Source organism: Labeo rohita, chromosome 1 (genome assembly GCF_022985175.1).
Source record: "Labeo rohita strain BAU-BD-2019 chromosome 1, IGBB_LRoh.1.0, whole genome shotgun sequence".
Lineage (NCBI taxonomy): Eukaryota > Metazoa > Chordata > Actinopteri > Cypriniformes > Cyprinidae > Labeo > Labeo rohita.
The window spans coordinates 9,797,992-9,824,318 of record NC_066869.1 but is presented as its reverse complement, the minus strand read 5'-3'; the positions used below and the strand labels follow the sequence as shown (position 1 = coordinate 9,824,318).

Here is a 26,327-nt window from a genome sequence, read left to right as displayed (position 1 = left end):
ATCTTGTTTTTGATTTGTTTTATTTCGTTAAATAGTGATTTAAAGCTTTCTATAGATATGTTTATCATGTCTGTGAGGTGTATTCACAGAGTTTCGTTTCATTTTTGTGAAGCGCTCCTGCTGAGATGACAGAAAGCACATCATGTTTGTTTTCTTTATAAAATCACCATTTGTGACATTTTGTTGATGTTGTGAGTGCACACAAATAAAAGTAGACCCTTTTACAGTTCCGAATGATGTATTGCTCTTACCTTTATGAGCAAAAATGACGGAATATTTTAAATTGTTTCCACTGAAAAAAAATGCATGTGATTGCGCTGGTGCCTCCATGTCCTGCAGAGCGGCTTTTGCTTCTACTCTCTGCACAAACAATTGGATATGCGCCTAATAGCACACATTTATCTAGGTTTAACGTTTAAACTAACATTGTTTTATATCTATAGATTTTATTTTAGGCAAGTTGGGACTCCTGATGATTTGAGAAGGCAAAATTGATCAAACAGACTACAATCAGTCTTCCGATGGCCGTTTGGTCATTACTTAAAAAAAAAAAAAAAAACCCAAATCCATTATTAAGACAATTGTTGATTACCAGTGTTATTGCAGTCCTTATGTGTGTAACACCCTTCTCTCAGATATGGCCTTTCTAGAGCTCTTTAGGATGAACACACGGGTTCTTTTATTATGTGTCTCTCAACTAGTTACGCAAGTTCCCTTTTACCCCAACTTAACAAGCAATAATCTGTACCTAGTGTAGGGTGATGGAAATGAAACCGTCAAATCAGATTTTTAACAACCACACTAACTCTAGTCAAACACCAAATTAAGGAAGTTAGTTTTCCACGGAAACAATTACAGTTTTTATTTAGAATACAGCAAAGGTTGTTAATTGAAATTAAATAAGACATACAAAATTACACTTCGCACAAATAAGTTCTCAAATATTTCGAATGCTCAAAATATAAGAGAGCTTCAGTTAGTTTACACACAATATTGTCCTTGCTAACACCAGAGAATTACCCAGTCCAAGTGAGTCTCTCTCACTTGAAATACACACTTAAATAAGTTTGTAACTCTTAGGAAGTTTTTGTGTGGTAGGTATTAAATTAGTAAATCACAAAATTAGCATCCTTGAACACACCGTACTAAACCGAATAATTGTGGGCCCACACACAATCACTCATTCACCCTTAAGTGCGCACACCCTCGTAGCAGGCCTGTAACGCTGCTTGATTGCGTTGTGGCCATGTAAAGCAAACTCAAAATTGGCCGCTTCACTCCGAAGAGCAAAATAAATTTAAACTAAATACCTGAGAGTCCATCAGCTGTCCACCGGGCTCGGTAACGACTGTACAGCTTCCTTGAATTCGCTTTTAACGTAGTTCACAGCTCCAAGTGTCCCCCGTTGCCAGAGGAACTCTGAACCCCACGGTGATTCAGAGTGCTATCTGGATCGTCATTATAAGCAACGATGATCATTCGTCCGAAATTCCTGTCTTAGAAAAACAGCGTGAGACTCCCACATGGTCACTGAAGATGCACATCTATATAGTCTCTCACACTCGTCACAGCAGTCGCGGTAAAACAGACGAATTCCAATCCGTTTCTTTATAATAACTCAAAAATAAGTATGATCCTTTATAAAACAATCACAAGCAGTAGGCTTTAAGTCTCTTACTAACGATTTGTTAGTAAACTAACAACAACAAAGCAAATCAATCCAATCAGGATCTTTGTGTTTTTCCTACTCACTCCTATTATCAACCCTGCCTTCTCTCTCATGACAGCCAATCCCTGTCACGAGGTCTTTCAAGGAGGAGGGATTAGCTATACATAATCCAAAAAATAAACAGATAGAGAAACTTGCTTGTCAAAAGCACGTTTTTTAGCAAGTATATTTCAACTGCACCTACCAACCAACATAATTTTAAAGGAGCCATATTTAATATGTAGGGGAAGCTGTGAGTTGCACTAAACACAACCTACATATTTACCCTAATTATACCATATTCAATTGGATATTCTTTTTACCCAGGTTACATGTGGTTTTGCTTTGATTTTAATGCAAATATGAATTAATAAACCATGTCAGATGTATAAATAAATCTATGTAATGCAACAGAGCCCTAGACATAGTTAGACACACACAGACATCAAGAACCAGCATATGAATCTCAACAATGGTGACAATCAACAAAATGCTTCATGCTGCAATGCATACTGGGTAAAACCATAGTAAAAACTCCCATCAATGCACTGTATAAAAAAATAAAATAAATAATTGTCACCACTGTTGAGGATCATGTGATATGTGTTTATGTCTAAAAGCCTGCGTCAACATACTTGTTTTCATTCTTCAATGTTAAAGCATTATAATAGAACTTTTTTGAAGTTTGATAATTGTTGAATTACATAAATGTTCATATGCCAAACAGAGACCACTTTAGAATAACTATTCATCATTGGTTATAGACAAAAAGTATAAACTCATCTGCTACTTTACAATACACACATGTTAGTTGTTTCTGCCTGCTACGTCAATAATGCATAATTATTTGCTGTTAAAGAAAATTGTTCTGATTTAAGAAAAGGGTCAAGAGCCCAACTAAAGAAAACACTTAACTTCATGATGGTGGTGTAATTTTAACTAATAAAACAACATCTGATCCTCTGTAATTCTCAATAATAGCAGGTGTTCATCACTAATGCACAATCATCATTTAATTAGACACTTCTTATTAATTTATCTCTTTGAAAGTCCCACCTCTGTTCAACTGATTAAAAACTAGGACTCCACACTGGACTCAGACACAACACTAATCACTCCTGAGATTATGAATTGGGAATTCAGTAATAGTAATAAATGTGTTTTCATTTCCCAGAAAGATTAATGACTTGTTTCTGTGAAAAAAAAAAAAAAAAAAAAAAAAAAAACAGATGATGGTGACGACTATTATACAGATTCTGAAGAGATTGTGTCACGTACATGGCTCCCTGAGAGTTGGCTTTGGGAGGAGATTGAGCTACCCAATAGTATTGGAAATGACTAGTAAGTAAGAGCTTGTTTTTCTTTAGACAACAGTATTGTATTGAACTGAATCATTTCAGTCTTTGCTGGCTCATATTCCAGTCGAACAACATCAGTCACAGAAAAAGTGATCTTCCTGAAACAATCTGTTACTTCCTGGCAGATCTTGGCTGTCAGTCTGTCACCAACACTTGGTAAGGGGAAGCTGTAATCCCAGAATACATGCTCTGAAAAACAACATTAGCATCTTCTAGCAATTTTTCTGTATGTCTGTTCCTCCTCAAAGGCATCTGTGTGGCAGAATCTAAGGAAATGGTCGTTTCTAAGAGCTTTTTTGTTGATCTCAAGATGCCTTACTCAGCAGTTCGTGGTGAACAACTGGAAATCAAGGCCATTATTCACAACTACACCCCAAGGAAGCAGAAGGTAGATCTGATTTGATATTAAGAACGTATGATAAAATTGAAGCCATGTGAATCATAGTAACCAATTATGTTTTAGTCAAATTATGTATTACACTGTAAAACGTTTCACTGTAAATTTTACAGTAATTAACTGGCAGCAGCTTCACCTATGAAGTACTGTATATTTTTTACCCTTTTTTTTAACGGTATATAGAATTGCGGTGTAGTAAAAATTGTCCTGTAAATTAACTGTAAAATTCTGGCAGCACATTTGCCTGTAGTTTACTGGAATTTTACAGTTCTTTAGCCACTTTAAAGTGTTACTGTAATGCAATAAACTGCCATGAATGTTTATAAACTAATATTTATTATGTGTTAGCAAAGAGAGCAGATTAGTACTTTAATCTCTTAATCTTAAAACCATTAAATAATAATATTAAACTTAAAATAAAATTGAGTTAAGCAAATTCATTATAAATAGAAACATAAATTTAACTCAAATTTTTCAACAAGACTACTAACTTACAACAGCACACATATGCAACTAGCATGAGCAAAAATATTATCACTGCATCAATATCTACACAAATCCTTGACTTAAACAGACTCTAATCTTCAGCACAATGGTAACCCACAAAACTCTTTAACATTTTAAATCCCAACAGAACAGAGCATTAAACACTGAAAGATGTCCCTCTATATCATTATGTGCAACAAATATGTGCAACATATCATTTATTTTCAGAATTTACTCTCCTTTAAATCCCAAGTCCTCAAACAGTTAAATTTAATGAGATAATTGACTAATTAAATGGCAGCTGAGCATTAGTGATGAACACCTGCTGTTAACAATCAACATCACTGCTGAAAAGAGAAACACAAGACCTACAACTGACTTCAGCCACAGCCTTGGATGGAATCAACTAAAAAAAAAAAAAAAAACCTGATGCCACCATAATTGTGGTCAAGGTTTGCTTTTGCTTTAGCTCTTGACCCTTTTATTTATTCAAAGTAATTTGCTTTTAAGCAGCTGCAAAATGTACTTGTTTTTTTTTTTTTTTCCATTTGCATTTGCATTATATAGTTTTAAATTTTATTTTCTATATTAGAGCGAAACTTTGTTTGCATCCTGTAGTTTTACAGGATTGATTATTGAAAACCTAACCATATTTATAATAAAAATAATAATAATTTGATTGTTATCCAGCCAGCTCATGATGACTCATAATATAAAAACAGCTAATATCTCCTCAGTGCTTTACAACACCACGTGCATTGCTACAGTGAGAGATCTAACCCAGGTAGGGTGACCACATGTTCCGCTTTGTGTTGTACCGCACAGGATTTTCACCTTTTGTCCTGCACGTCACATATTGAGAAAATGTCCCACATTTTCATCAGTCTGTTAGTTTTTAATGATCATATTAAGAAAACGTTCATGCGTTCTTTTGCCTTTTAAATAAAGTTTTTAAAGTTTTTCCACCGATGGAAATGGTTGAGCGCACACGGAAAAACACAATATTCTCCATTCATTAAAAAAAAAAAAAATCGATGCAGCTTTCAGATGCGACTTTCTTCTTATTTTAATAGTTCATTTCAGGTGGTTTCTATGGCGTTATTTTAATGACAAATGTCTAGAGCACATTATCGTAATGTGGGTCGCATCAAAACGCACAAGCACAATTCCTTTTTCTCGCAGGTGGATTCTCTTCACTATCATAAAAGTGACACATTTGCATGTGCGCGCTCACAAACACAGATCAGCGCATGTGACAACAGATGCAATCAGTATTTACATAGCATAACAGTAAAAAAAATCTATCAGTCTCACACCTGTCCCACATTGTCCCGCAAAATCACATCTATGTCCCGCAACAGCCCTCTTACCAGGTGGTCACCCTAAACCCAGAAAGCCAGGAAGCCAAAGCACAAGAACCCAACTAAAAGAAAACACTGAACTTCATGATGGTGGCATAATTTTAACCACTAAAACATCAACATCTGATTCTCTGTAATTCTCAGTAACAGCAGGTGTTCATCACTAATGCACAATCATCATTTAATTAGACAATTACCTCATTAAATTTAACTCTCTGCGGACTTAACTTCTCTTGCAGAATTTTGAGACTTCGGAGACTTGCTTGTGACTTAAAAGTCCCACCTCTGAAAAAACAGTAAGAATAAAATAATTTACAAATTCAGCTTATAGTTTGTTCATACCATAATGCATGATGGGAGCCATGGATGAGTTCTGATTGGTTACAACAGTTTTTTTTTTTTTTTTTTTTTTTTTTTTTTTGATGGTAATCATTGTTGTCTGTGTATCCATACTAAAGTTTTCTTCTTTAAGTCTTTGATCATCTGTCTGATTACACCAAAAATGTCATCTCATATTAACACGATGAAAGAAAACCTAACGCATATATTCAAGTCACTACATGATAAGCACCTTTCTGCTGGTTTGATTGGTTGTTATAACTCAACTATAGCAACCAAACCAAATCCAGTGTTGGTTTTTTAAGGGTCAAGATCCCAAATAATGCAAACACTGGCCACTATAACGGTTACTTAATTTTGATTTTCTCCTTTGGTGATTCTGCTAGTTAACGTCAGAGGGGCGTTTCATAAAACAAGTTTAACAAATAAGCCAGGCTTATTTCAGTTAGTCTGACTTATTGTCACTTGATTTGGCTCAAAATAAGTCAGACTAACTGAAATAAGCCTGGCTTAATTGGTAAACTTGTTTTATGAAACACCCCCCAGGTGTCTTGGTCTGTGTATGTTTTGATCATTTGTTTTTCAATTTGAAATGAAATAAGCAGAAACGAGAAAACGGCTCCTTCATTAGTTTTTTCGTTTGTTCAGAAAAATGAAAAAACGAGATTTCGGCTCGATTTTTCGTTTTCTTGGTTCACTGGTAGAAAACGGACAAAAACAACTCTTGAACGACTTCAAAATTCGTTTTCCACATGTGGGCGGTCACAAGACACCCCTTTCTGCCAGTTGGTCAACCAAATCTTAACCAGTGAAGTCATCCGTTATTTCTCTGTTCCGTTCAACAAAATAATAGTCCCTTATTTATTTATTTCATTCTTTTTAAATTGCACTCTTTAGAACAACGAACAAGGGCAATAGCATACATTACAATAAAATATAGACTACTAAACAAAAACAAAGAATAAAAATAAAAAAGTTAAATGAAATAGTAAAAGCAATAAGTCAAAGTCAAAGTCAAAGTCAACTTTATTGTCAAATCAACTTTATTGTCAAATCTGCCATATGTACCGGACATACAGAGAATTGAAATTTCGTTACTCTCAGACCCTAGGTGCATACACGTAACATTAAATACAAGGTAGGAAATGGCATGTCCATAACAAGCAGAGGTGTAAAATCCAGGTTCCATGAGTAAAAGTCCTTCCCAGTATTTTGTTCCAATCACCTGGATTTGCTAATTAGCAAATTTGTTTTTCAGCGAGTAGGTCAGAGATGGGACCAAGTCATTCCTTTTGAGTCACAAGCAAGTCTCGAGTCAAATCTCAAGTCCTCAAAGAGTTAAAGTTAATGAGGTAATTAAGTGACTAATTGTACACAGACCTATCTTCAATAATGGTCACTACTTCAGTGTTACTTTAACACACATTTGTCACTCAAGTGTGTTAAACTAGCACTGAATATTTTGCTCTGTAGTTTTTTAAAACACTTTTTATGCATGTTTGTAGTTCAAATCAAATCTTTGTCTACTGCACAATGTGTTGTGGGCAATATTAGCCATTAGAGTGTGCATCGATCTGCACAACGAATTCTAACCGGAAGTAGTAGACCATCCAGGAAATGTTGGCATACTTTTTTAAACATACTACATTTTGGGACATACTAATTCTATTGAATTATTGAATCTATTGAATACTATTTAGGGCAGATAGTATGTGAATTGGGACACAGCAGAAGTTACTGTTAGAATTTGTCAGTTTTTTTGTTTTTTTACAGCAAAGTTTTACAGTGTAATGACGACAGTACATGGATTTTGAGAGGTTTTTTTTTGTTTGTTTGTTTGTTTGATACTCAGTACTCAAATTAAAAAGTAATTTAAGTAAAGTAATTTTTAAAAAAAGTAGGAAACTGCCCTGTGCTGAAACAGAAATATACTTCATCATCACAAATTTCATGTTGGATTTATTTTAGGTAAAATGTCCTCTAAATATTTAAGCAATTTGAGTCTCATTCACCTGTTTTCACCAGGTGCGTGTGGAGTTCATGGAGACAGAAGATGTTTGCAGCTCTGCCAGTAAGAAAGGCAAATACAGAATGATGGTGAACGTTGACAAAGACTCCAGCATATCCGTTCCATATGTGATTATTCCCATGACTCTGGGAAATCACATGACTGAGGTGAAAGCTTCAGCATATGATGCTGTTTACACTGATGGAGTGAGAAAGACGCTGAAGGTGGTGGTATGTGATGGGAAATTCTGTAACTTTCAGCACTTCTGTTTTATTTGATTTGGTTATTTGTTATTATAATATCAACAGATGTTTATCTTATTTTCAGCAGATAAACTATAGCATCATGGGTAGTTAACTCTCTCTCTCTCTCTCTCTCTCTCTCTCTCTCTCTCTCTCTCTCTCTCTCTCTCTCTCTCTCTCTCTCTCTCTCTCTCTCTCTCTCTCTCTCTCTCTCTCTTTCAGTCTGAGGGTGTGCTGACTACATTACATAGAGAAAATGTGGAGCTCAATCCTGCTAAGAATGGTGAGATTTACTGTGAATCACATAATAACATCACTCTGTTGTACTTCCATTATTGCATTATTGCTCAGTACTCCCCAAAAGCATACAAAATAAGATCAATGACTCTTCCTCCATCTTTGTGTTCTTTTTTTTATCCCAAATGGAACAGGGGAAACAACTTTAGTTTTTAAAGCTGAAATACCAGCTGATCGGCTTCCAGATACACCTGCTAACACGTACATCTCAATTACTGGTAAGAAAAAAGATGTTTTCATAAATGTGTAGTGATTATTTCCTTAAAGTTGTATGCAAGTTTTATTTCTGGAGAAATTAAGGCATAATGTCTATTCCTCTATGTCCATGGGAATTTTGTAGTAGCTTTATGAGGATTCTGATGTTGTACCTAATGTTGGGGCTGGTTTGTAATAATTGCAGTTACTGTCATCACAACCCTCTGAGCGTTTTAGCTTGGAAATATGCGTTGCGATGTTGTGTTTGGTCTTGGAGGAATAGATCTGCTATGCTACTGCTTCTGAGGCAAAGCAAGTTATGTTTATAATGTTTGTAAACATTTAAAAAAAAAAGTACATACTTTTAAGCGCAATCATTGTAAACAGTTTGCTTTATTAACTGTATTTTATTCTGATTTCTGAATGTAATAATAGAATGTGACATACAGTATACTGATTTAGGCTATGTTTTATTTTCCTCTTAAAATGCAATTTTATATAAGTAGTCTTCTTTTAACTATGCAGCACACATTTCTTTTAATGATATTGAAAAAATACTGTCACTCCCATTTTTGAACACAGACATTTAAAATGCCTTTCAAAGGATGAATTTTGAGATTTTAAGTTTTGAACTTATATATATAATTTCTTATGATTCCTAAAACGTGATAGGGAAAAAGGCAACAAAGAAAGTCTTTTGTGACAAAGGTTAGAACTCATGTTATGATGTAGATTTTTTTTAAGTTGCACTCTTGACATATATTAATCTATTACTTTTCCTACCTAATTTGTAACACAAAAATATGGCAAAATATCTATTTAGGAGTCTTAGACCTTTCCAACGATGTATAGTTTGTCATGATTAGATTAGGATTTATTTGTAATACGGTGAAGTAAACTTGGGTTAATGTCTTTAAAGCATTTACAGTTTTTTTTGGGTCAAAATCTAGAAAAGACAATGCTTTACTGGTAATGAATAAGCGCAAGAGGCTACTCGATCAAGACTTTCGTCTTATTTTTCTTTTTGCAAAAAGTAAAACGCTGTACTTTGCTGATGTGAATAGAAACCAAATAAGCTGCTTTATTCTATTTTATTAATTTGTGTTTTTTATGCTCTAAACCACATTACAAATCAGATGTAAATGAACCCAAGATGCGTTGTGATCTGTGAAACTATTCTCACCCTGCGTTCCCTCTTTCATTCCTCCAGCTGGAGAGATCGCTCAGACAGTCGAGCATGTCATCAGTGGAGACTCCTTAGGTCATCTTATTATCCCACCCAGTGGTAATGAAATGGAGGACATGTTCTATATGATTCAACTTATCGTTGTCATTCATTATCTGGACAGCACCAATCAGTGGGAGGCTGTTGGCAAGGAACGCCGTAATGAAGCCATCAACTATATCAGTGAAGGTCAGCAAGACACAACAGATATACAAATCAAGATTATTAAGTATCAGAGGTGGGATCAAGTCACAACTTTCAAGTCATAAGCAAGTCCTCAAAGAGGTAAAGTTAACGAGATAATAAAGGGACTAATTAATTAATAATTCTGCATTATTGCAAAACACCTGCTGATCCAGAGAGAATCAGATGTTGGTTAAAAGGATGCCATTATCATAGAGATCAGTGTTTGTTTTAGTTGGACCCTTGATTTTCCACATCATATTGCTGTCTGCAACAATCCATGTGATAAAATAACCATACTCACCAAAAACCAGCATATGAACCTCATCAATGGTGAAAATCAACAACATGCTTTTTGCTGCCATGCATGCTGGATAACACCATAGTAAAAACTACCATAATGAACTGCAGTATGAGTTATTATCGTAACCACTGTTAAAGATCGTATAAGTGCTCATGTCTAAAAGCCTGAGTTACTACAATTTGTTGTTGAAGCATTACATGGCATTTGTTTAAAAAATACTCTTTTTTTTTTCTCTCGTTTGCAGTTCTGTAATAGAGCTGAATGTCAGTCAATAACCCAAAGAGAGAGCTCATTCTCTCGTAAGTCAAAATAATTCAACAGGGATTGGAGAAATTAACCTTTGCGAAGCTTCAAATCAATTGAACCAATTGCTTTGCAAAATTATTCACTGTTTTGAAGCATTAGGAACACAACATGCTAGAGATGCCTGCTGGTCAAAATTGTGTAAATGCAACAAAAACCAATAGTATGTTCCTGCACAACCGGAGGCTGCAGTTTCAGGTCTGCAGTTCTAGGACCACATTTCTAAGACCCTTTTTTTTTGTGACAGCGCCATCTAGAGGAGACCTGATTCAAGCATAAAACAAAAACCATTCATTTTTTATCTTTCCATCTTATTTTCAATGTAAGACCTGGTGTGAACTTGTGTTCGAGGCGTGTCAGCAATCTCCATTTAGCCTATTTAGCTGTGCAAAACAGTTCATTGTTCTGCTGAATGTTATAAACTAGCATTTGTATTCAAATGATCTTACATATATTAATGTACCAATAAACACACTAATTTGTAGCGCAATTGTTTTACCGTTTACTGCACTTTATGCGTGTCACACATCAGACGTGAATCGCTGTGCTGCAGCTAGTGAACTGAAGTCTAGCAAAGACACTTTCTTTACAAGAAAACTGAATTTAAAACTAGAATATATATATAAAATATATTGAAATGAATTAGGTTAAATATTTCAATCGGGTTACCAATGTTAAGGGTATGTTAAGGGTTAGGAGTTGGTTAGGACAATAATTAAGATATATTATATAATTATACAATTACAATACAATATTATACAATTAAACAACTACATATTTCTTTTAAATATAATAACATACAGAACTGAATAGCAAGCGCTATTAAATAGTATAAGAAGCTAATACATACATAAATACAATAAATACATAAAATACAAATATAGGGTCCTAGAAATGCGGTCCTGAAACTGCAGCCTCCGGTTGTGCAGGAACACCCTTCTCACAAAAACTCAGGCTAAAACATGCATAAAAACAGCTTTTTAAAACCCATTGAAAACGTTTTATTGAAAGTATAATACATTAAATGCAATGAAAATAACAAAATACCATTAAATATAAAGTGTCTGTATGGTTTTTAACGTATTTTATATTAATTTGCTTTGTTTTACGGACAGCTTTCATGCAGAGGCCAGTAAGAGACTGTTAACTACCTCTCATTAATTACAAAAATGTCTTGTTAAAAATGTCTGCAAACTGATGAAACTGATCCAAGATCAGAGGTGGATATTCCAGGGGTCAGAAAGTAAAAGTCCTGCCACATATTTGTTCCACCCATGAACTGATGAAATGATTTCACCAGAGGTGGAACCAAGTCCTTCTGTTCAAGTCACAAGCAAGTCTCAAGTCAAATCCCAAGTCCTCAAAGAGTTAAAGGTAATTGCTAATTAAGTGACTAATTAAATGATGATTGTGCATTAGTGATGAACACCTGCTGTTACTGAGAATTACAGAGGATCAGATGTTGATGTTTTATTGGTTAAAATGATGCTACCATCATGAAGATCAGTGTTTGCTTTAGTTGGGCTCTTGACCCTTTTAGTAATTCAAAGTAAATTGCTTCTAAGCAATTGCAATATTGTATCACAACAAGTGTTTGTACATTATTATCGCTTGTGACTTGAACAGAAGGACTTGGTTCCACCTCTGGTGAAATCATTTCATCAGTTCATGGGTGGAACAAATATATGGCAGGACTTTTACTTTCTGACCCCTGGAATGTCCACCTCTGACTGGGATGAGGAAGAGTCAATTTTAAGAACTCTTATTAACAGACTGAACAGGAAGAACTTTTTATTCAGCTGACACACCCAGTTGACATTCCTTTGGGGGGCGCCAGCTCTCTTATTTAACCCTTTTTAATACACTACAAATATATGTGGGATTATTAACTTAAATCATACCATCTGTCATACTCGCTGGGACAGTGGAAATAACATTTGTAATATAAAACAAAGTCTCAGATTTCAAAATAAGTTTTATAGCGAAATACAATGTGCCTTACAATAATATTTTTCAAGCTCTTTAAGTTAGAAATCACTATTCTTTTACATATGAATTTGTACAGAACAAATAATGAATTATCAAAGATACAAGAACAACACTCAAATCACAAACATCATGCATAATCATTCCGTAATGACAATAATTGTTTGCTAACGATAAGCCTTGACTCATCATTTCTCTTAAGTGGATTTATGAAACAATTACTCGATTATTTTTAAATGTACACATATATCAATCTCAAACAAGTAATTAATTATTTAAAATTCACTTCTGTATGATGGACGCACACAGTTCTTACTAATCACCTCCAACTCTGCATCGTGACTTCTGGAACCTTCTTCTCATTGAGTGCAACAGTTTATATCATGCGCTTTTCACGTGCCCAGTCATTTCCGTCATGTCTGGCGGTGGCCATTAGAAGGCGCCTTTGTACAATCTTTGTAACAACTTTAGTCTCATAATTACTACGAATTAATTCTCATAATTTTGACTTTATTCTCGAAACATTTGGACTTTACTCTCGTAATTTCAACTTTATTTTTGAAATATTTTGACTTTATTCTCGTACTATTTTGACTTAATTCTTGTAGCATTTCAACTTAATTCTCGTAATATTACAACTTTATTCTCGTAATATTTCGATTACTTACTTTCGAATACTTTCATCTCATAATCTCAGATTTGTTTTATTTTTTAATGTGGCACTAAAACGCAGTCGTAGATTTCATCAGATGAAAATCAGATTTCGTCAGATGTTTTTCGTTTGTTTGTTTGTTTTATTTTGTTTTTTGAAGTCAGTTTTAGTTCTTGTGTTTCTCTTTCCCTCAGTGATGCTGCATGTTAACAGCAGGTGTTCATCACTAATGCACAATCATCATTTAATTAGTCACTTAAATACCTCAATAACTTTAACTCTTTGAGGACTTGGGATTTGCCTTGTGACTTGCTTGTGACTTGAAAGGAATGACTTGATCCCACCTCTGCTAATTAGTTCCACCATCTGGCTGAAAAACTGTGCTAATTAACAAATACAGGTGATTGGAACAAAATACTGAGCTAAGGAGAACTTTTACTTTCTGAACATGGACTTTACACCTCTGGCTAGCAGTTATTTGCAAGTGTTACATTTACATTTCTACTTATAATGGTTTTGCTTAATTCATTTGTATTTTGTTCTATGAAACATTCTTTTTTAGCATTCTTGGATTAAAAAAGCATTGATCTGCTCACTTTGTTAACACACTAAACGTGGCAATTTAGTGCACTGCAGTAACATTGTAAAGTGACTAAATAACTGTAAAACTGTAAAAAAAAAAAAAAAAAAAAATATATATATATATATATATAGAAGAAAGTCATATACACATAGGATGGCTCGAGGGTGAGTAAATCATGGGAAGATTTTTATGTAACTATCTCTTTAACTAATGTTTTAATCTTTACACAGTCAGAACTGAATCAACACTAAACTGACCTCAGCTGATATGAACAATGACACTATTATTGTCTTTACAGCAGAATTTATCTCTGCTTGCATCATTGAATCAAAGAGTTTTTCACCCCATTCCCCATTAATTCCTGTAAAACTACTCTCAAACAAGCTGTATTAAAGCACCATATAAAGGGGTAAAGAATAAATACATATCAATAAAATTAAGTGATAAAGAATCTGACTATGAATAGGTTTAGGGGTAGGGATTGGGTTAAGTCTATATTTTTTGACAATAATGTTGATCCAGGATCAAAAAAAAAAAAATGTTGATCCAGGAACATGCCTTACTTGGCAAAATCGCGATAGCCGATTTAGAATAAAACAATAGAACACTCTCAGAGATGATCTCTTAAAAACTTTAGATCAAAAGCAGGAACAAATATACAGATAATAAATATTTTTCTTTATCCGTTTTTGTATTAAGGTTATCAACGGCAACTGGCCTTCCGTAATTCAGATGGATCCTACTTTGCTCCTCCGTTCCTATTTTGGACAGACACGAGGAGCAGCGCAGTGTAAGTCATTTTGATGCAGAACCTGATTTTACCAAGTGCGACATGCTCCTGGATTAACATCTTTGCTGACCCTGGAACAACATTGTGATTAACCATCAGATTAATAGTTTTTGTGAAGTTTAGGCTTACAATCAGTGTTTGGTGCTTGTGCATCAGTGTCATTCATCTATCATTTCCTCTGATTTTAGGGATTACTCATGGGTAAGGTTAGGTTTAGATGTAGGGATGTGGTCAAGACTAAATTTTTGGACTAAAATGTTGTTCCAGGGTCAACAAAATATGTTGACCTAGGAACACATGTAACTCAGCAAAATCAGGATGTGCTAATTTTGACGTCATTACTTATGGGGAAATAAACTTGTTTTAATGTTTCATGCCTAATTTGTGTTATGTTTTCTATTACGTCAGTGTTATTTTTAATAGCAGTAATAATTATAATGTGTTTCATTCAATTCTGTTGTTCTGTTTATCTGTTAAAGGTGGACAGTTATGGCGGTCAAAGTCTTCACCATGGCCTATGACATTGTTTCTATAGATGATAATGTGATCTGCAGTGCCCTGAAGTGGCTGATTCTCCACGCACAAAAACAAGACGGCTCCTTTAATGAGGTAAAGGGTAGAAGGGACACAGCTCTGGCTACTGGGCATGCGCACATCAATCTAACGGTATTTTTTTTTTGTCACACTGTACAAAAATAATACTATTTTGTTTTATAGTAAAGGCTAAGTTTAGGGTTGAGGTAGGTGTAGACGTTAAAAAAAACCCCACAATCTAATAGGTAGAACAATTAATTTCATTGTTAGTTTCCAGTCTGAGCTGTATCCCTTCTAGCCACAACCCTACAAAGAGGATTCAGGTATAATTCATGGAGAGATGTACAAACTGGAGTATGAACAAACAAAATATAACAACGCGATGACTATAGAGGGATATTTTTCATGTGGGGAAATTATCTGGCTTGTTTTTCATCATTATTGTTACTCACAGAAGCCAAATTCACATCAAGACCAGCACACTGCAATGTAATTTACCACAGTTGCAAAGTGGTGGAGAGGTTTTAAAATGTTCCTTGAAACTGCTTGATAAGTGCTTGAATTTGACTTTTTAAGAACTCTGAACACACATACACATGGATTTTGTGATGATCTGGTTTATTTGTGCTTTATTCCAGGCTTACGCAGAGATGGAAGATGGATTGACAGCCTTTTTCGTGATCACAGTGCAAGAGGGCAGAGAGATCTGTGCTGAATCAGTTGGTGTAAGTCAATTTGTTTCACCACAGGCAGGTTTGGCGCTGAATCATTGGCCACATGCACGCTGCAGCCAATAAAGTGCTCATTCTGAAATTTGAATCGAAAAGATTTCTTTAATATTTTTATGCGTATAGTAGGCTTCAATGTACTGCGTATCCTGCCTGAAAAGACTATAAACATTACAGATTGCATCTGAAGTAAGTATCAGGAAGGCTGTTTCTTTCTTGGAAGGACGACTTCCAAAACTGACCGATCCTCTCACTGTTGCATTCATGTCCTACGCCATGGCCAGTGCCGACAAACTCAATAAAGACATCCTGATGAAGCATTCCACCCATGGAGAAGGTCTGTCAAGTTGACAAATCATCAAAAAAAATTACACTTTGCAACAGACTCACTTAGACCCAAGTGTAAATAATGGAAGAATTACAGAAGTTTTGTGGTGCAATGATGGCTGCTTGAGATAAAGAAGGAACACAAGACAATCGTGTTTCTATTGCTGTTGTGTGTTTGAAACAGATGGTCGGTCCTGGACTGTCACTGGAGAGAGTTCTAGCTCCGTGCAAGTGACGGCGTTAGCTGTGCTGGCGCTTGTGAAGGCCAAAGACTTTGATAAAGCAAAAGAGGCAGTGCACTGGCTGAAAAAACAACAGGATCCCAAAGGAGGATATGGCGAGCCACGGGTACACTAACACCCCTCATTCGACTGTGATAAACACTGTGACTGCCACTGCAGGACAGGATCTGAATGCTTTTCTGGCTTTTCTAGGTGACCATCTTTGTGCTTTGGGCCATGAGAGAGTATCACATGCTGATGAAGGACCAACAAAACTTCAGTTTGGATGTGGAGTTCTCCATCGCAGGAAGAAGCAAACCTGTCAAATATACTTTCAAAAATGATAATATGCATCTTACACGGTCTGACAAGGTGAGGAGTAGCTCATCTGCTAGATTCAAATTGTTTGCTGGTCATGTCAGTTTAACCTTTTTTGAGGTGTCTTATCAAATGAAGAATTGGGAGTTCTGTTCATCATTCATGATTTCTATTGTCTATGTTAATAGTGTTTGATCAATGAAATCTTCAGGATTTGATTATTCTGATGACTACTGTGTCATCTGTGTTCACTCAACAGGTGGAGATAAACAAGGAGTTCACTGTAACTGCTAGAGGAACTGGAACAGCCACTCTCTCAGTGAGTGTTCATGAGTGTTTATACAGTCAGCAGTAAGATTAAAGCAGCTGAACATCTAATCTAGGATGTGCTGCTGTTTTCAGGTTCTGACGGTGTACTATGCCAGACCTGCTGAGAAGAAGTCTGACTGTACATTCTTTGATCTGACTATTAAAATGGAAAAAGACTGTGAAAGTAAGTCCCAGCCCTTTCTGTGGGAATTTCCAAGCTTGCTAAAATAAAACCTGCAAAATACTTTCAAAATCATGTGCTGCTTTTTGATTTAATTTAATACTGTTGTTTTTTTTTTTTGCTTAAGCAAAACAAGGAGCCATTGAAACGTACACCTTGGATTTCTAGTACGTGAACACATGTTCTAACAATCTGTTATGCCAAGAAACAATTTTATTTGCTCATTTAGGCTGTTTTCACACTTGGTTTGTTCATCTGGTCAGAGCCCGAGTTCAATCCTGCCTCACTTATCCCACATTGGCGGTATGTTTGCATCATGATCGTGACTAGTGACAGCTGGTTACCATTGTAAATAGATAATGATTCCAACAGAGACTCCGGTTTCACTGTGTTCTGACGAGGATGCAACTCGCTTCAGAAAGACATTTTATTCAGTGACAAGCGGTCCATTTGGAGGTTAAATGGACTTTGGGTTCACACCGAAAGGTCTAGTGTGAAAACAGCCTTAAACACAGAGAACAAAGCTAAAGCAAAAACCTACAAGACCTGTTAATAAAATCTGCTCTTGATCTCCATCTTCACAGCTACAAAAGTGATAAACCTGATAAAACTGATGCCACTATGACTATTCTGGACATTGGCTTACCAACTGGATTTAACATTGACGAAAATGATCTTAAAAGGGTATTGTGATGATAAACTGATACTTCACAACTGTATTTAGAAGAGGAATCTAACACACATCTTCAGACAGGACATAAAGCATTTTGATCACGTCATTTATTGAGGATTTTGTTTTCTTATTTTCCTGCCCTCAGTTGTCCACAGGGAAGGAGAGATACATTCAGAAATTTGAGATGGACAAAGTGCTGTCAGAGCAACGATCCCTCATCCTCTACATAGACAAGGTATGTCAGCAAACCATCGTTCTATCCCAATGGCTAACCTGAAAAGTATGTTGACTTCCTAAATCTGATTGGCTGACAAAGTGCTCCATTAATATCCAGTTACTGCACAGCCATATATAATGGCCAACATATTGTAGTCTTATTTCACATAATATTACAAGCACAAAAGAAAGTAAATATATAATATATAGCCTATGGCTGTAACAAATTACATTGTTTTGTGTTAGCTATGCAACACACAAAAAAAGTATCAGTGTAAATGCTTTTTTTTTTTTTTTTTTGATTTACTAATTATTATTATTATTATTATTTCTTTCAGTGTAAGATATGACACGCAAATCATTATTTTGCTTTGGTTTCTGTATTCTTAGGTTTTGCGTAAAGATCCACAAATAATTTCCTTCAAAATGCACAAGATGTTTAATGTGGGTCTGCTACAACCTGCTGCGGTCACAATATATGAGTATTACTCACCGGGTGAGCAGCACACACACCCACTCATCTTTTTTACATGTACATTTAAAATCATATCATCATATCATTTAGCCAAAATGATTTACAAATGATAAAAAAAAAAAAAAAAACTCAAGTACAGAGGGGAACGAATAAATCAATACAAGTCACTCATATAACAGATTTGTAGGAAAAAAGCACATAAACTGCAGAACATTGGTTAGTCAAATGCTCTGGTTTAAGGCTGAAAGTGTGTACCCATCTAGAAATTTTTCATGTTCTGGGAATGTTTTCAGCGTAAGTTTTATTTTAGTTCCCAGAATGTTCTGCTAAAAGTAGGATCAGAACTGCTGAGACTCAGAGTTACAACACGCTTTGATCTCACTGCCGCACGGTCACGTGGTTCATGGAGATCTCAATAGTTCCAAACAACTCCACGCTTTCAATATGTTTGAATGGGTTTAAGTAGGATAGACTGCTGTTTCACTATATTTGCAGCAATTTCAAGTGATTATTAACATAATGTGCACTGATTGTGAATTGATAACTACACGCTTTGCAATCGCTTTTTATTCTGGGGAGTGATAAGGAGACAGCATTAATATGTTCTCCTTGACAGTCAAATGTAAACAAACACCTGAAGTGTTACTTCTATTCAAACAAATAATTGTAATATATAGTTCAGTTCTATATAGTTAATATTTTGAGACATTTTTTGTACTAAATAATATGTGCAATAATGATCCATGAATGACCATTTAAAACAACTTTTTCTAATATGCGTAGTATTTATATTACAGTTAGTGCAGTATTTAGGTTTAAATATGTATTTGGGCATGATCAAACACTCATTTTTTTTAATAGGTTTTGATTTAGCGATTTAATGGTTAATAATAATAAAAAAAGTGAATTATGTTATTTTATGATATTCACGTATGATATTCATAAGTGAATATTACAAAAAAACAAGCAAATATGGTATTTAACCCAATAGAAAAGTTTAAAATAATGTTTAAAAAAACACAAGGCAACCAATTGCATTCAGCGTAAATCTTTATTTTACTGAATGCACACAGTGTTAGTGTTAACTCTCCCGGAAGTTTATTTGGCTCCACACATAAGAGTGTCAAATTAACACTGAAGCGGAGTTAAAGTTAATGAGATAATTAGTGATTGATTAAGTGATGATTGATCATTATTGAAGACACCTGATGTTAACAAGCAGAATCACCAAAGGAGAAAAATCACAATTTTTAAGCAACCATTATAGTGGTCAGTGTTTGCATTGGGCTCTTGATCCTTACATCAGCTTCTGTTTGGCTGTTGTAATAGCGTTAACAGCCAGGCAAACCAGAGAAAAGAAGATGTGGTCTTGGTTATGTTCTGCCATAAACTTCACATAGTAACTTGTAAAACAGTTAAACTTGCTTTATGGAATATAATATCTATAATCAGGCAAATGTTTTTAAAATTTTTTGTTTAGATCAGAAACATGTTTAACTGGGACTGACAGACATGAAGTATCAGCGTGAGAATCACAACAACGGTGACCATCAAAAAGTGTGTTGTAGCCAATCAGAACTCATCCATGACTCCCATCATGCATTGCGGCATGAATAAATTATGAGCTGAATTGTCTTTGTAATTTCTTTTATTCTTACTATTTTCTTTTGTTTTTGCTCTTTTATGTGACTTTTTAGTAGCTTGTTTTGTGATGTTCAGAGTTGTTCTGTTCAGATCTGTTTATCTGAATATGCTGCATTCATACGCTGGTTCTTGATGTCTGTGTGTGCGCTTGAACAAATCATTTATATGGGATTTTTTTTTTAAATATCACAACAATCCTTGCTATATATATATATATATATATACACACATACATGTCTGTGTGTATATATATATATATATATAAGACAAGACCTTTTGTTGTGGAATCAGAAGGCTGACATTAATTATTCAAGTTAATCATTATTTGACTTGAATCACAGAAGTTGTTTGAAGTTTAATCTGTGAGTTTTATTTCCAAAAAAGGAAAAAAAAAAAAGTTTAAACGTATATTGTCATCACCACCTGATGACTTGTGCTTTTGGCTTGTTTGGCTGTTATAACTCTGTTACAGCAGCCAAATCTAATGTTAAAAATATAAGTGTCAAGAACCCAACTAATGATCGCTATAATGGTGACATAAAATTGTGATTTTCTCCTTTGGTGATTCTGCTTGTTAACATCAGGTGTCTTCAATAATGATCAATCATCACTTAATTAATCACTAATTATCTCATTAACTTTAACTCTGCTTCAGTGTTAATTTGACACTCTTGAGTGTGGAGCCAAATAAACTCCCAGAAGGGTTAATTTAACACTGGGTTTTTTTGTTGTGCAGTCTTTACTGAAACTCATTCAACCTCCTACGGGGAGAGAAAAATTGCAGAAAGACTAAACTTTAAAAAAATATGAGAATCTGGTAGAATCTGGTTATATTTGCTATTATGGTGTTTCTCATGTTATCTAACTGCAGTTATAGTATAACTGTCTAATATCTAACGATAAACAATAACTATAACACGCTTTGTAAAATATCACTACTGGTCAGATTTCAGAGAGGTCAACTGATGCATTAAAATGTCCAAAAATGCAGCCATTTCTTCAATGTACCAGCAACTGTGCTTGAAATTAATGGGCTTCAGTGCTGGAACTATTGGTTTTTTGGAACTATTGGCCACCCCATGACACGCTTTACTACCGCATTCCTCAGTTCCTATGGAAGCCTATGGGAGTGTCGCAACTCTGTTCCTCAACAGCTCTGGGTAGGATAACATTCTCTAAAAAAACATTCTACAAATGTTTACTGATAACATTATTAGAACATCATCTCCTTACCAAACGGTTACTTTCAAACAGACATCAACATGTAAACCTCTTTTAATCAATGTAAGACCTTTTGGGCATGTATAGTAGAAATAGTCTGGTTTATAATAAGTGAAGCTGGTAATGGTGTTTTGCCAATAATATTCCTAGTTGGGTATGACATACTGCTGTGTTTGGGATTCTCTGGTTTGAAAATGGTCTCACAGTGCTTTTTTTTTTTTTAGATGCACGCTGTACAAAGTTCTACCACCCTGAAAGGACAGATGGTGCGTTATACAAACTGTGTAAAGGAGATTTGTGCCAGTGTGCAGAAGGTATTACAATTATACTCATTCACCAGACATTTTTAATCAAAGCCATTTACAATATAGAGCCAAATAATATTTTGTTAAATAGTATATATATATATACACTACCGTTCAAAAGTTTGGGGTCAGTAAGACTTGTAATAGTCTTTAAAGAAGTCTCTTATGCTCATCAAGGCTGCATTTATTTGATTAAAAATATAGAAAAAAAAACAGTAATATTGCAAAATGTTTTTACAATATAAAATAATGTATTTTATTTTAACATACTTTAAAATAATTTATTCCTGTGATGAAAAGCTGAATTTTTATCAGCTGTTACTCCAGTTTTAAGTGTCACATGATCCTTCAGAAATCATTCTAATATGCGGATTTATTATTAGAATGATCAATGTTGGATAATATCAACAGTTGTGCTGCCAAATATTTTTTGGAACCTGTGATTTTTTTTTTTCAGGATTCTTTCATGAATAACAAGTTTAAAAAGTACAGTGTTTATTCAAAATATAAATATTTTATAACAATGTAAATTATTTATTATTAACTTTTAATAAACTTTTAATTATTAACTTAATACATCCTTGGTGAATAAAAGTATTAATTTCTTAAAAAAAAAAAAAAAAAGAAACAATTAAAATGTACTGACCCCAAACTTTTGAACGGTAGTGTGTATATATATATATATATATATATATATATATATATATATATATATATATATACTGTATATTATTTTATACTGTATATTATTATTATTTTTTTTTTTTATGAATGGACAAAAATGTTTTGTTAGCGTGTTATGAATGTGTGTGTAAAAATCTCATAATACAGAAAACTGCAGTTTCCAGAAGAAGAATGTGGTCAGTGATGATTTGCGTCTAAATAAAGCCTGTGAAGCTGGCATGGATTATGGTAAACACACATTCTCCTTTCTCCGCCATTGAGATCCAGTGTCACAGCTGTGATATAACACTAATATAACACAACTGTTTGACAGTTTACAAAGTCACAGTGGTGGGGATGGATTTGCAACAGACAGTTGACACATACGACATGAAGGTGGAACAGGTGCTGAGAGAAGGTACGATTTATTATTATTATTCACTTGTGTCCATCTCAGTACAATGAATTACATGTTTGTTTGTTTTTAACTCTCTTGAAATATGGCTGACATTTGGGATGTCTTGGTAAAATTGATTCTTCTTCTGTCCTGTAGGCACTGATGAGGAAGTTAAGGGGAAAGTGAGACAATTTTTGGCTCATCCCAGATGCAGAGAACATTTGGGATTGGTAAAAGGCAAGTCGTACCTTATCATGGGCAAATCTGTTGACCTGCCAAACCTAGGCGGAAGGTAGGTGTTAGTACTTCTGCTTTTGCACAGGAGGACCACAACCCAGTAAATTTATGAATGCATTTATAGGATGCAACATAACATCATAGAAACTAGTGTGCAATATTGTCTAGAGCTCTGTCTGAATACACAAATATAGTGTGACATCTACATCGAATTTCTGCATGAATCATTTGTTAGACTGATGAAATGAAAATCAAACTTGGGCAAAACATTAACTGAATGTCTGTTAGTGTGATGTTTGTTTTTAATGCTTATTAATACAAAACAATGGATTCATATGTTTGGCATGGTCTGTTTTCTGTTTTTAGTCCGCAGTATATTTTTGGAGAGCAGACCTGGGTTGAATACTGGCCTACAAGAGAGGAAAGCCAAACTACAGAACACAGGGATAGATACATCGGCATCAGTAATCTCACAGACAGCCTTCTCAAATCCGGATGTGCTACATGAATATAGTATAACAACTATGGCTATATTATGAACTGTAACTTTGTCTTTTGCATACTCTAAGTAGATTGTTCATAATAATAATAATAATAATAATAATAATAATAATAATAATAATAATGCTTTTTACCAAAATATGCTGGTGTATAGTGTATGATGGTGTATGATGGTGCATATTTAGCATATTTTATCCATAACTGTGACAAAAGATAAAAATAGCAATTAAATTAAAAATTAAACCATGCAAATAAAAAAAAAGCCATCAGCCTTTCCATTTTCTTTCTCCTCGATTCTGACCCCTGAGGTGATTATGACAGATTAAAGACACAGCAAATAGCATCAGTTGCAGCAGATCAATTTACCGCACCACATTAAACATTCAGACATGTGCGCGTAGGTAATTGTTTAGGCTAAAAATATAATTTTGTCGAAAGTCGTGGCTTAATGGTAACCCAAAGGTTGTGGGTTCGAGGGACACCACAGCACATCCATGATGGAGAATAAAAGCAAGCACACACGTACATATACACACTAATAAACACACATAACACCACATACAGGTTTGACTGTATTCATGTGTCAATTGCAAAAATATTATATTTCTATATACGTGTATATATATATATAGATAGATAGATAGATAGATAGATAGATAGATCGATCTATCCATATCTATGTGAAAAATGGCAAATGAGCCTTGAGTAATGCTCTAAAGCCATCTGGTGGCTGTAGTTAAAATATGTACATTCCTCTGCTTGTAAACAAGGCCCAGCGCATGTGTTGTCTTACTCTTGATAATGGCAGAAGATTGTAACTCACCGGGAGAAGAATTGTTAAAGGGGTCATCGAATGCCAACTTCACTTTTTCATGTTGTTTGAACATTAATGTGTGTTGTCAGTGTATGTACAAATATACCCTATAATGATAAAAATCCATGCAGTGGTTTTTAATTAATCTGTACAAATAATATCCCCTTTTTCAAATCAAGCCATTCTCAGAGGCCGCTCTTGATTGAAATAAGCATCTTACCTTAGATCAGCTGTAACAGTCTGACCTCCACTGTTTCGATGCCGGAGCAGGGATGTAAGTTAGACAAGAATATTTCTGATTGAGGTGTTGTGTTGCTGCATGTAATAATGAACATATTGGTCATCATTTACTCCCGACATCTGAGCTGCTGAAGATGCAGTGGATTACATTTGTTTGTGAAGGGAATGCGCCTCCCGATCTCAATAGTATTATGTTCGCACAAATCATTCGTGATCCAGCTTCACTTACAGCAGAAGTGAGTATAAGGTAAACAACCCCTTAGAATGAGATGATTTTTGCAGAGCTCATTTTGACAAGGTAAAAAGGGGTGTTGTTTTACACAGCCATTGAGATGTTTTAACCAAAGTATTTTATAGACTTTTCATTAAGACCCAAAGAATCATATCAACTTGTGGAAAATGGGCATCCGATGACCCCTTTAAATAAAGTCATTACTTTTTGTGCACGAAACAACAAAATAATTCTTGTAGCTTAATAAAATTACAGTTGAACCACTGATGTCACACTGACTATTTTGTTGATGTTCTTGGTACCTTCCTGGGCCTTGAACGTGGTACCCTTGCCTTCTGTGCAGGATCAGAAAGCTCTCGGATTTCATCAAAAACATCTTAATTTGTGTTCCAAAAATGAACAACATGAGGGTGAGTAATTAATTACAGAATTTTCATTTTTTAGTTGATCTCTTTAATTTAACTGGGCCAGAAAAGCAATTTACTGAGAGTTAGGTCCACTAGTACTAAGATAAACATGTTTGGGCACATTATGCTTTTGTTTTACTAAAAAACATAATAATAATAATAATAATAAAATAAAAAAGCCTACACGATCACAGTTTAGAGAGAAATTATGGACCAGCCGTAATTAAAACAAAACAACACGACTCACCTGTCTGAACAATACACACTTCCACAATATCACAACATCCAGGAAAACACTCCCTGTTTGGACATTTTTCACATCTCACACACATCCAGCAGGCATCCTTGGTGACGCTGATGACAGTGACATGTGCATTCAGTGTTACAGTTGTCCTTGCAGTTCTCACATGTTTATTCTCATTTGACAAAAAATGGCAATAAACATGTTTTGGCCCAAAGTGTATGCAAATGACAGATGACTGCGCGCACATGCATTTTCAGAAGCTTCTCTTTCGGCATCAACTACTGTGGACTCCAAAACAGCCTACGACATGTGAGATTTGTTGAGACATTCGCTGGATTAAAAAAAAAAAAGTTTGCTAATGACCTGCTAAATAACGAGTGCCTATGTGTAGTAGCTCGATGTAGCCAAAAGGAGGCAGCAGCGCCATTAGACACAGAGTTTGGACCCACTGGTCAATTTGAATGTAAAATGTCATGAGGTTTTTATGTTTTCTTACTGCCAGCAGCCAGTGATTTACCACAAGAACACACTGTGGTCAACAATTTGTCCGTTTTAAGTAGGCTATCAGATAATAAGGGTAATTTGAATAGCTTGTACAAATTAACGTGAATTAGCATGGACTCGGGATCAACAGAAGATGAAAGTGTTGTTCCCTCCCTTTTAAATGTTCAAGCACATTTGTTTGCTTTCTGCACCACCATTCACGGTGAACAAGAAGGATCTTTTTATAGGAGATTCATTTTTATGCTCATGTTTAATCCTCTGCAGCGCTTTCATTGAAAATCAGCACCAACCTTGAGGCTCATTCATACAAATTAATATCCCGCCCTGTCTTTCCACTTGACTTCCTGTGTTGATGACAAGTTTGAGGTGTGCAGAAAATTAACATTTGTCTGTGATTCATCATCTGCTGTCTCAACTTTTAAGTACATCCGAAAAACACAACTAATATTGATGTAGCCTATCAGGGTCATGGTATTTCTTCCAAGTTTGTGGTCATTCAGATGTTAAGAACTGATATTT

The 26,327-nt window shown here is 34.9% G+C and overlaps 1 protein-coding gene across 1 annotated transcript in view; it reads left to right on the top strand.

Annotated features, from left to right (window-relative positions):
* Positions 1 to 23,630, top strand: part of LOC127166965 (complement C3-like) — a 32,354-nt gene extending 8,724 nt beyond the window's left edge. Inside the window, exons 17-40 of the mRNA XM_051112740.1 lie at positions 2,938 to 3,049; positions 3,131 to 3,222; positions 3,315 to 3,454; positions 7,675 to 7,887; positions 8,122 to 8,182; positions 8,331 to 8,414; positions 9,602 to 9,805; positions 14,327 to 14,417; positions 14,897 to 15,026; positions 15,590 to 15,676; positions 15,857 to 16,016; positions 16,191 to 16,354; positions 16,441 to 16,599; positions 16,805 to 16,864; positions 16,948 to 17,038; positions 17,163 to 17,202; positions 17,620 to 17,719; positions 17,854 to 17,943; positions 18,315 to 18,420; positions 21,489 to 21,578; positions 22,401 to 22,481; positions 22,567 to 22,650; positions 22,786 to 22,921; positions 23,233 to 23,630. Of these exons, the coding sequence (XP_050968697.1) occupies positions 2,938 to 3,049; positions 3,131 to 3,222; positions 3,315 to 3,454; positions 7,675 to 7,887; positions 8,122 to 8,182; positions 8,331 to 8,414; positions 9,602 to 9,805; positions 14,327 to 14,417; positions 14,897 to 15,026; positions 15,590 to 15,676; positions 15,857 to 16,016; positions 16,191 to 16,354; positions 16,441 to 16,599; positions 16,805 to 16,864; positions 16,948 to 17,038; positions 17,163 to 17,202; positions 17,620 to 17,719; positions 17,854 to 17,943; positions 18,315 to 18,420; positions 21,489 to 21,578; positions 22,401 to 22,481; positions 22,567 to 22,650; positions 22,786 to 22,921; positions 23,233 to 23,374 (2,717 nt within the window). The 3' untranslated portion in view covers positions 23,375 to 23,630. The remainder of the gene's footprint in view (positions 1 to 2,937; positions 3,050 to 3,130; positions 3,223 to 3,314; positions 3,455 to 7,674; positions 7,888 to 8,121; positions 8,183 to 8,330; positions 8,415 to 9,601; positions 9,806 to 14,326; positions 14,418 to 14,896; positions 15,027 to 15,589; positions 15,677 to 15,856; positions 16,017 to 16,190; positions 16,355 to 16,440; positions 16,600 to 16,804; positions 16,865 to 16,947; positions 17,039 to 17,162; positions 17,203 to 17,619; positions 17,720 to 17,853; positions 17,944 to 18,314; positions 18,421 to 21,488; positions 21,579 to 22,400; positions 22,482 to 22,566; positions 22,651 to 22,785; positions 22,922 to 23,232) is intronic.
* Positions 23,631 to 26,327: the final 2,697 nt, after the last annotated feature.